Raw genomic sequence first — 10,577 nt, 5'->3', positions numbered from 1 at the left:
CCAGTACTCCGTACAGCTCTGAAATAGATGCATATACCTGGTAATCAAGAGTACCTACTTACGTACTTTACTCAGTAGGCCTGCTATTAGAGCGGGCTGGCCGACCACTCTGCTCCGAATCGCCAGCCTGGATTCGGGCGACACGGCGAGTAACCTCCTTGGCCCGTGCGCTGTCTCACGTGGTACTCATCTTCTAGCACCTTCAGCTTCAAGCCGTCTCTTAGCTACCGAAGCTGCGCATCTCATTGCCAAATCACCACAATCCCATCACCACTTGTTTATTCGGTTTCATGTGGCCCCTCTCACGGAGTCCCATGAGGCCTGGGGGAGGGGATTTGTGAAACCTTGACGCTGTCGTCGCTAATTCAGCCAGCCTGTCAACATTGATCTCATCCGTCGCGACGACAATAGCCCGCCTGCTACTCATTGAGATTTGAGACGTCGACTGGTCAGCCAACGCTTGCTTTTTAACCAACCGCACCTGCGCCGCGACATTGCTTCAGCTGAAACTCACTGCTTCACCTTATTCCGACTGTCCGGAAGCTGGGCAGATCCCTCTCGTTTCACTCTTGCTTGTGCTCCGCGCAGAGCACTTGCGCCTTAATCAACCCTGGACCTCTTGGTCGACAGCTCCCGCGTTTCGCCGTGGATGATCTGCAATGTCGACTTCAGCTCCTGGCCAACATGGCCAGCCCGATGAGCCCCAATGCTACAACTGCGGGACTGTAGGCCATTGGGCTGTTGCTTGTCCCGAACCTACCAGAGAAACGCCTGCGTAAGTGTCACTCAATGGGCTGTATCTGAATCTAGCTACTAGTAGAACCGTTTATATATGACAACAGTCTAACCACAATCACAGAGGCCTTGCAGCATGGAGAAACTCATCCATCCCGAATCAAACCCATCCCAAAGGACAAGGCCCTGGTTCTAACAAACGATCAAAAGGACCTATCATCACCAAATATGGTCCTCCGCCGCCACCACCTCCTCCACCGTCCTTTGGCCAAGGCATGAACCAGATGCCGCCGCCGCCGCCAGGACATCATCACCATCCTCATCCTCCAGCATCGTATCCGGGCCAAGCGCCGCCGTACCAAACTTATGCTCCTCCGCCTCCACCTCCGCCTCCGCCGCCGCCTGCATATAGTGGTAGTTTTCCACCTTCTGCTTATGGATACTCACACCCTCCTCCGCCTCACCATCATCCTCATCCTCCGTATCAGCCTCCACCTCCTCATGGCGGACCTCATTTTGGCCCTCCCGGCTATGTGGGTCCTCCACCTGCTCTTGGACCTCCTCCTGGTGGTCATTTCCTTGTCAACAGAGATGGACATGAAAATAAGGCATCTCCCCATAACCAAACTTTTTCGCGATCACCCCCTCCGCCGAAATCGTCGCCGCCTATGAATGCAACTGCGCCTCAGAACCGATCAGGATCTAGGCAAACCTCTGGACTTGCCAAACCACCTAGCCTACCTCCGAAGCCACCTGTAGGAGTGACATCTCATCCACTCCCACCTAAACCACCCAAGAGCCATGACCAATCCAATCACCAACATGAGCACAGGAACAAGCGCAAAAATGACCGCCACAAGGGCAGAGACAGGCGACAATCCAACGATCATCATAATCAGCGCTACCAGAACACTGGTTCCCATCAGCATGGCCATCCCAACCACTCCCCAGAGAACCGACGATCGAGTGGCTCACGGAAAGGCCAACGGCATCATGGCAATTCCGGCTCAAAGAATCATAACTCTCACGCGGGATCACCCGATCAACAGGTTGCAGGTCCCAAGGGTCCCAATAATGGAAGACGAGCCTCGAAGGATCAAACACATCGAAGGTCTTCTTCCGAAAACGTCCCTCGCAACCGTGATAACAACGAATCTGTGGCAAAGAAAACCAATGCGCCTTTTGCTGCTAATGGCCTAGGTTCGAGCGTTGGAGTTGAAAAGGTCGATAGGAGTAGCAGCCCCAAGTTGAATAATTCTCAGGCCCGAAGTGAGGTGTCAGATGGCTCAGAAAGGCGGTCCTTGTCAGACAATCGTGGAGGCAGCATCAAGCACTCTCACGACCACGACTCTAATCTTCATGAGCGACAACCTAAGCGGCCAAGGACGGATGCTTCTCCTAAAGACGAAGCCAAGACGTCTAAATCTGATGAAGAGGAAGAATGTATTTGGGACACTATTGACGTGCCGAGAGAAGTTGACCGAAGACAGCAAGCCGAGAGGGACCGCGCTGGGGCCAAGAGACGTGGATCTACCGCTTCACGTGCCTCCTCACAGTCTAGTCAATCCTCAGACTTGAATTCCTTGGAGGCGGAGCTTTTAGGAAGACCTGTCAAAAAAAGGTCTTCTGAGAAATCAAGCACACGTCAACGCCCGGAACACCAAGATCGATTCAAACCAAAGCGTCGGCCAGTAACTACGAACTCTGCTTACAGGTACGTAACTGGTGTGGGCCTAATTATTCATGAGAGCCAATTTACTGACATTTCTAGCCGTCGGTGGTGATCTTCCTTCCATAAGTATCACAAGAAAAAAAAGATATTTTCCCCCAGGATTCTGGCTAGCCTTATTAGCAACATTGGCACCCCAACGCCTTTGTTTTAATGACGACAACGACTAACTGTGCATGATGCGGAGTTTTCATCTTTTGTTGCACGTGTTCACTCTTCTTTCTCATTTGTGTAATCCTGAGTTTCTCAGTTGCGTGGTGGTGAAATTTCGATGCCATGACACTTCCAAACAACAGGTGGGCCATGGATGTGTGTTTCAAGAAGGAAGTTCTGACCCTTGCCGAGTACGCCGGGTACTTTAAGCCTATGACGATATATACGCTCTTGATATGCGTAATTTCTATCGATGGAGTCCATTCCATGCGCAACCTTGACGCACCGTGACCAAGCAATTTGCGGAATATGTGCCTAAAGCGGAGGGTGTTGTTGCATTTCACTGGGCCAATATGCAACATAGTTTCACAGTTTTGAATAGGCTAGGAACTCGGAGTTAAGGACAAAAGCACGTGTTTGATATTAAGAGCATCCGCGTTTCAGCAATTGCAGAAACCCCATCGACGATTAATTAACAAGAGAAAGATGTGATATTCTTCTGAGCGCATGAACTTGCATATGTGTTGGGAGGGAGTGGCCAATGTACGGCACGGCTTTTGTACGGTTCGACCCAAGGCAAAGAAGGCATATTTTAATCACGGCTGATTTCCATACGCTTCTTAAGGCGGTAAGCAATGGCTCGCGCACGAGCAGCCTTGGTCTGGGTGAAGGCGGCAGAGCCACCAAAGGGGCCGGCAGCGGCGCTGTTCTGAACACGAACGATACAGACGTTGTCAGCACCGCCGACTTTGCCTTCGCAGGTCATGCCCTGGGGCATCTTGACCTTGAGAGGGAAGTCGGTGTTAGTGGCGAGGGAGAGACCGCCGACTCCAAGGCCGGGGACGTTCTGGGTGACTTCGGCGTTTTGGAAGGCGCTGGCATCCTTGCCACCAGACGTGGCATCTATGGAGGCACTGAGGGGACCGGCTCCGTCTTGGTTGATCTACATTTGTGTCAGTGATGAGTTGAGTTAGGTCGTGTTTGTGGTTGAGCAGAACAGAGTGAGTATGCGTACCTGTCGGAATACCATGGTCACTTCGCCGTTCTCATCAGCAGTAGGGAGACCCTTGGAAGATCCCTCGCCAGCCGTATCAGCAACCATGCTCTCGGGAGCAGCATTGTTCTTCTTGCCGGCGCCGGCGCCGCCACCGGCACCACCGAGCAAACCACCTAGAAGGCCGCCTCCGCCGTTGGCCTTGCCGCCTCCGCCCAAGAGCTGGCCGAGCTGTCGCTTTTCTTCCTCCCGGCGCTGCTGACGCTGCTTTTGGAGTTCAGATAGGTCATCTTCCTGGCCGGTAGCACCGGATGCTCCATTGTTAGAAGGGACCTTGGCGGCGTCGGCACCGCCCATGAAGCTGCTGACCATGACGTCGGCATCGATAGGGCCATTGCCTTGTGTTCGTCCGAGGGGACTGGCACGGCCGCTTCGGATGTCTCGCTGTCTGATGATGGCCGTATCGGCCTGTGAGCCACAGCCATTGCTGGAGCAGTCACGGGGAGTGCCATCGGCAACTGTATTTCTGGGTTGGTCATTTTGCCATGGATATACAATGTATGTAAGTGGAGTGCGGACATACCAGATAGACCGGGCATCATGACACCATTAGCGCCCTGGATCCTGGTGACCAGTCCATGGGCAGAAGCAGTAGCTGCAAGAGCCGCGGAAACAAGAGCGCAACGCATGTTGATGGATAAGGTAGGGGGTTTTGTAAGTTGGTCTCGGACCGTTTTTAGACAGTGAAGGCTAGGTTTACAAAAAGAAGAGCCACCAGGGCAAAAGCACCAACCAAAATAGAGGGCTAGAAATGTGAAGAAAAGAAAGATGCTTGCGAGTTTTTGATTTCCAGATGAGGAACGGTATATCCAGATGGGTGGAGGAGCGGTGTGTTATATACTTGAACGTGGTGGTGAAATATTCGGAACCTCATGCTCGCAAGGCATTGATGACATCAGGCTTGAAAGCTTCAGTCCTGTATAGCACGATATGGTTAGGGTTTCATTGCTTCCCTTCTGCGCTTGAGCCGCTCTTTCGACACGGCTAGGGCAGAGTTTTGGAATAGTAGCCTGAAACGCAGAGATGGTGTGTCTTGGAGATATCTGGGCTGGAGGTTTCGGAGCTTGCCGGCCGGGGATCTTCTCGTGACCGCCCGAGTTAATGTTACTTTGGCCTAGGCCTTGACATGTTACCAGTAAGCTAATGTCTGGCAGGCGAACGCAACCCTCCATTATTTCCGTTGAGCCGCAAGCTTGTGACAAGTGTCTGTGAGAGAAAATGACTGTGCGCTAGGAAACCAGCCACCCCCGGGATCCCGACTGCAGATGATCGGCGAGAATCCTCACGGGGTGAGAACCTGTTTGTTGAAGCAGATCCAAAACCACACTATGCAGGCAACGTTGACGAACTGGTTGCCATTCGATGGGGATCGCTTTGCCTCATGTCGCCCGGCTGTCGACCTCCGTATGGAGAGGTCTTGCCCCCGGGTTGTTTCGGCCGTGGCAGACTCCGAATGGAATCTTCCAGGCTTGGGAGATGTTGCGAGCGGCTGCGACTGGCCGCCTTTCGCGCCCAGCGACTGTGTTTTCCACGGAGCTGTGCTCGTGGAAGCTTGCCATGGGCGAAACTGCACGACGCCGTGTTCTCCCTCGCACACTCGAGGCCCACGATCCTCCGACACTGAGCCGGGGCGTCGCTCCGACCATTGCAACCTTGCCCTGCCCGCCTTGGTCTACAATATTCTTATCCTCATGTCGCATTATCTGACAGTCGACGTCCTCGGGTTTTCCTTGCCAGCCCTACACGCTTTGACAGCGGGGAATTTATGCTGCATCGTCCCGGGTTGGTATTGCAGCTCTCCCAAAGCCATTCATTCGCCTCCAAGTACCGAGAATACGTCTGGAGTACTCCGTACAATGGAGGCAGTTGCGCACGCACGTTGAGGCCAGTCTGCACGCCAACAAGCAACAAAGTTTACAGAAAGTAGAGAATGGTGCAGTCTTGAATAGAGGGGAATCGCGCAACCAGAATATTGAGGCAGCAGCATGCTATTAATTGCCACAAGCTGCACTACCAAAAAGGGAAGGAGCCCCTGGTAATTGTGCAAGTCGTTACTTGTCTCTACCACCGCTGCGAGCCAAATGTCGCTACCTAACATCGAGACCCTTTTTTTTCTAGTCTGCAAGTCAAGGCGTAAAATTCGTATGCAAAGCCACTGCCTAAAAAAAGAAAAGAAAAGGAAGAAAAAAAAACAAAACGTCCGTCAATATCCATGAAACTCCAGGCCAAAAAATACACTAGTCGACGCCTACCTCTGGAGCCGCTGGTCTGACACAAAGCACGCCTCAAACCATAGCCGCGCATCATGATTTACGCAGCAGGGGGAGATCAGTTCTCAGGAGGGATCCACGCTGTTCTGAACATCTCCCGCTGAAACAGCTTGGCCCCCATGGTTTGCAAAATTGTGCGACAAACACCGCCACAGAAGTAGGCCATGTTCGGGTGCGAAATGGATTCCGGGAATAGCGCCCGGAACGGGGTCTATCGGGGTGGCTTTGCATAAGAAGATGGAAGCGACTAGTTTCTCGACGGATCTAGGTAGGAGAGAGGGAGATTCGACTATTATCAAGTACGTGAAACGTGGCACGATACACCTCACCACACCACAAATGGCCCATTAGAGGTATGCATTATGATGTGATTGAATAAATTACCATGCTCAGTGAAACGCTATACATGCTGCTAAATTGTCACTAACCCCCTTAGTTTGCTAGCACACTCTTGTCCTCGTCAATGTTCGTAAAATGGGACCGCCACGGACCGGGGAGAAATTGTAACAGGAAACTTGTGAGATGGACATGCCTGAACGGACATGAATTGGGGAACCAAGAAAGGAAACGAAAAAAAAAATATCTAGAAAAGACAACAAAACAAAAAAACAAAACAAGAAATGGGCCATCTGGTCATGGCAATGGAGCTGTGGCCGTCATCATACTACTACCCAGGAAATAGCCGTCGCACTTGGCTTCGTGACAGCTCTGTTCTACACAATTAAATAGCCATCTTTTTTGAGCTCTTGGAGCCAATTTACGTTAGATTCAGGGTTCGTATCCTGCATTTGCCAAGCGTGCTTTAACATCCTGATGGCTGCGAAGATGTAGCCCCATGGGCAAGTCTGCCAGATGGCAAACATACGCCTCAAGGTCCAGTCTCTGTTTCCTACATCTCGCGTCTCCGCACCTGCGATGAACGTTGGCCACGAGGTGGCCTTGAAGTACGGGTCTTCGTCATCAATCTGGGCGAGGTTGCTGAGGATGTCGCTCACGAGGAAGTTGGCGTCGACGGGGCAAACGACGCGCACTACCGGCAATGCCTGGAGGATATACAGACACACTGCCGAACGGTGTGCTGAGGCGACATGGAATCGACTTTTGATATCAGTCACGTTTGGCAGCTGTCGAAGCTGGTCCGCCCATGCGTTAATGTCAAATGCAAGCGCCTCATCAATGAGTGCGAGTGCTTCTTCTGCGGCCTCCAGGTGAAAGTCAGTGTAAGGGCCCTGGCATGAAAGTTGGGACGCGGAGAGGATGATTTTGAGAATCTCTGGCGGACACGAGAGATAACTGTTCACCTCTACTCGTTTCATTACGTGCAACAACTCGAATGCATATCGCGCTATGCGTGAGGCCATTGCCGTCTCTACCAGAGTCGAGCCAAGAATGTGATATCTGTGACAAGTACGGGCGTCTTAGCTTTTTTTTTCTTTTCTTTTCTTTTTTTCCAGAAAAAGATTGGAGAGTCCATACTTTCTTTGGACGCGCAGTGTTGAATACTTACATGAAGCAATCGGCAATGACACAATCACGCAACATTCGGCTTGAAGCATGTCTTGAGGAATCCGATGGCAACAATTCCAAGATGATGCTTGCTGCTTCCAGATGGGTCCGCCAACCTTGAATTTTTTCAACTTCCTCTTCTTCTTCTTTTTTAACCACAACTCTTTGTTCAAAGTCAATCAAGTCAAACTTGACAAAGAAATGCATAGCGGCTAGAGCCACCTCGCTGCCAGCTAGATCCAAGGAACCCATGACTTGGCGAAGGTGGGCTATGGCTTTCTCCTTGGCCGTCAAAGCATGTATGAGTGCTTGCCTAGATGAAGAATCTCGCAACCGTAACCGGGCAAGATAGTCGCCTGGATTAGTCAAACTCGTTGGAACTGAAATGGTGGGCCGAGACAAATTACACCAGTGGATGGCGGACGTTGCGATGAGTACTTGAAGGAGCAGCGGATGCCTATTGGTCAGAGGGATAAGTTCTCGGAACGGATTGCTGCTGGGAGAGTCTCTTGCCACCAAGTCTCGACAAACACGTTCGTTGACTGGTGGTTTGGTTACATTAGCGTCGCCTCGAACCAGGTCCCCGTGGAGTCAGGCTGAACAGAACGGAGGCTTGTGTGCCATGAGAGATGAGGGGATGTGACGCGTCAGAGTATTACATGATACACAAAGGCGTCGTAGGGGAAAGACGGTGATAAGAGGCCATCGAAATGGCAGTTGAAGGATATTGCAATGGCCATGGGGGGCACTGGGGCAAACTGATAAAGATAATACTATACTCATTCTTACTTACAATGTGCAAGATAGGCTCTTGAATTACGATCAAGGTCTTGAAAGATAGGATCCGTCAGGTTTCCACCACCAAAAAGGCCGGCCTCGATAGGGATGTCGTCCTGATGGTCTGGAGTCGGTGCGTTGGCAATGCACACGTCCTCGTCTATGGCTGCCATTTCGCCTGTGCTGACTATGCCTTTCCCCGACATCGCACCACGCAGAGCCGATGGCTGTTGCTGGTGGTGTCCGCGGAATACCCGTTCATCGTGACCATGTTCGGCGTAGATGACCTGTACATCGTGAATCTGATCATGGTCCAGGCCTCCAGCTCCCGCAAGGGCCCAACCGACGGCGACATCTCCCCGCGTCCCCCCAAACTCGGGAGGAGCTTGAGGTTGGAAAGCCCCAGTCTCGCCTGGCCGACGTCCAGAGACCGGCGAGGGTCTTGGGTTTCCTTGAGAATCAATCGCCTGTGTCCAGACGAATACCTTTCCATAACCAAGACACTCCTGGCCCGACAACGCGCATTTGTTGCATGTTGGCCACGAGCGATCACAGCGCAGGCGTCGGCGGCGACAGTTGTGACACGGCTTGATAGTACTGTTGTTGGGCATCCGCTGCTGCTGTGTGTACTCCTACCTCCGGAATCTCGGCCGGGTCTGGTTGACACAAGGCGAAACCAGAAATGACAACTCTGACGAGGCGAGCGAGCAGCCCGTATATCCCTCCAAGCTGAGTGCTTCAACCGGGGCCTTGGTGATTGTGTTTGGCTTAGCCAGGATGGATGATGCCGAAACCGTGGCGGGGAGAGGTTTGGAAGGGCAGGTTCAGGCAGCAGGGCTGCAGTTCATTTGGTCTCGCAGGTCATGGTGATGGTAATGCCTGTCTGGAGTAAACGGGTTGGGAAGCAACAAAGAATTTGTGTTGCCACTCTCTGCTTATTAACTGATGAGCTTAATGTCGTGGCGGCGGTGGGGGAGCAAACGAGTGGCTTCAACCATGTGAGCAGGACAGATCGAGGCCAGGCCAACGACCACGACCACGACCACGACCACAACCACGACTAGGGCGAGGCGCGATCGGTTTGGCCCACCAGATAAATTGCACTCGCTCCAGGTCCAATGAATCAAACCGCCTCAAGTGTTCGTAGAGTAGAGAACAGACAGACCGTGTGTCCCAGTGTCTGGCGAGACCTGCATCAGTCGTCTACATCCGGAACAAGGCCGAAAATGGGAAGGCAAAGTATATGCTCGAGCGCTGCCTGGCCAGGACCTGGGAAGCCAGTAAACTTCAGCAAGTGTGTGATCCTGAACTCTTCTATCCAACGGGCCCATCGAGGCGGGTGAAATGGGGCCTCTTTTCGGTAACAACAAGGGGGTGGAGGCGTTGACCAACAAACAAAAATGTAAACGGGGGCCTCGATGCACAATTCGAGATGGTCAGTAAGTAGTAGTCAGAATATAGAAGCCGGTCAAGTGTCTGCCGGCAGCCATCCTGTCCGTCTGCGGCTTTGCTTGTCTGCATGTTGACTCGTTGAGGCCGTGCCCAGCTTAGCGCTACGTTCGCCCCCCTACTACACAGCGACCAACACCATATTTTCGTAAAACAGGTTGTTCATTCTTGAGTTAGCATCGAGTATTTGCTTCTTTCTGCTCTATGACCTCTCCATACGGTGGGGCTGGACCAGAGGGCCCAAATCAAGACTGGGGATGTTGTCGTGGGACCATGGGATGAGCACTTACAATGGAAGCTGTTCACGATATTTACCAGGCTCACACCGCCAATACTGTACCCAGTGACTCCATCTAACAAGCACTTTGGTGATATTGCTGTTATCCATGATAGCTGGCTCCTCTCCCAAACTGATAGTTGGTCTTTTGTGAAAAGATAATAAACGCAGTGACGCACGACGAATGGGCCGCGATACACCATGAGCCTCAGAGGAATCTAGTCTTGCATGAGTCCACTGTATTCAGACTCATCATGCCTGGTGGGTATGACACGCTCATAACGGGCGACTATACGGAGTACCGCAAGGTAGAGATGTCTTTGATCATGATGCGGTACCTGCACATGACGGACAACGTTGGGTGGATGCTGTAGTAATGAGTTAGCAAACGCTTGGCGATACATCAATATGTCTTTTAGCAGAGACTAATATTGCTAGATGGACCTATTAATCCAGTCGGTGTCTCCTTTCTAGAGGATCTCTCAGGACAGGCGCTCCGGTCCTCGGATGGAATCAGCACAACAAGTCCGCGATTTGAAGACTACATGGGCCGAAATTGTCGAAGTGGTCGCACCACATAAGGAGTTTCACAAGAAACGACGGGGATAAAACAAAAACATGAAAGTG

At 52.0% G+C, this 10,577-nt stretch overlaps 5 protein-coding genes across 5 annotated transcripts; 2 read left to right on the top strand and 3 right to left on the bottom strand.

Annotated features, from left to right (window-relative positions):
• Window positions 1-659: 659 nt before the first annotated feature.
• J3458_001229 (uncharacterized protein) lies at window positions 660-2,519 on the top strand (the record flags this gene model as incomplete). The annotated part of the gene is made up of 3 exons (XM_007809575.2): window positions 660-775; window positions 860-2,449; window positions 2,507-2,519. 3 exons carry the CDS (start codon window positions 660-662, stop codon window positions 2,517-2,519), a joined length of 1,719 nt encoding a protein of 572 aa, XP_007807766.2.
• Window positions 2,520-3,158: 639 nt separating this feature from the next.
• Window positions 3,159-3,578, top strand: J3458_001228 (uncharacterized protein; the record flags this gene model as incomplete). Its single annotated transcript, XM_066116605.1, has 1 exon — window positions 3,159-3,578. One exon carries the CDS (start codon window positions 3,159-3,161, stop codon window positions 3,576-3,578), a length of 420 nt encoding a protein of 139 aa, XP_065978490.1.
• A 9-nt stretch (window positions 3,579-3,587) lies between these two features.
• On the bottom strand, window positions 3,588-3,983 carry J3458_001227 (uncharacterized protein; the record flags this gene model as incomplete). The annotated part of the gene is made up of 1 exon (XM_007809574.2): window positions 3,588-3,983. The coding sequence occupies one exon, from the start codon at window positions 3,981-3,983 to the stop codon at window positions 3,588-3,590; it is 396 nt and encodes a 131-aa protein (XP_007807765.2).
• Window positions 3,984-4,389: 406 nt separating this feature from the next.
• Window positions 4,390-5,195, bottom strand: J3458_022430 (uncharacterized protein). Its single transcript, XM_066123014.1, has one exon. It carries the CDS (start codon window positions 4,841-4,843, stop codon window positions 4,505-4,507), a length of 339 nt encoding a protein of 112 aa, XP_065978489.1. The 5' UTR covers window positions 4,844-5,195; the 3' UTR covers window positions 4,390-4,504.
• Window positions 5,196-5,980: 785 nt separating this feature from the next.
• Window positions 5,981-10,027, bottom strand: J3458_001226 (uncharacterized protein). Its single transcript, XM_066116604.1, has 3 exons — window positions 8,241-10,027; window positions 7,449-7,989; window positions 5,981-7,339 (listed from the first exon to the last, which is right to left on the bottom strand). The coding sequence occupies exons 1-3, from the start codon at window positions 8,833-8,835 to the stop codon at window positions 6,655-6,657; spliced, it is 1,821 nt and encodes a 606-aa protein (XP_065978488.1). The 5' UTR covers window positions 8,836-10,027; the 3' UTR covers window positions 5,981-6,654.
• Window positions 10,028-10,577: the final 550 nt, after the last annotated feature.

The sequence above is a fragment of the Metarhizium acridum genome, assembly GCF_019434415.1.
Source record: "Metarhizium acridum strain ARSEF 324 chromosome Unknown scaffold_1, whole genome shotgun sequence".
Classification (NCBI taxonomy): Eukaryota; Fungi; Ascomycota; class Sordariomycetes; order Hypocreales; family Clavicipitaceae; genus Metarhizium; species Metarhizium acridum.
This window is presented reverse-complemented; position numbering and strand designations above follow the sequence as displayed.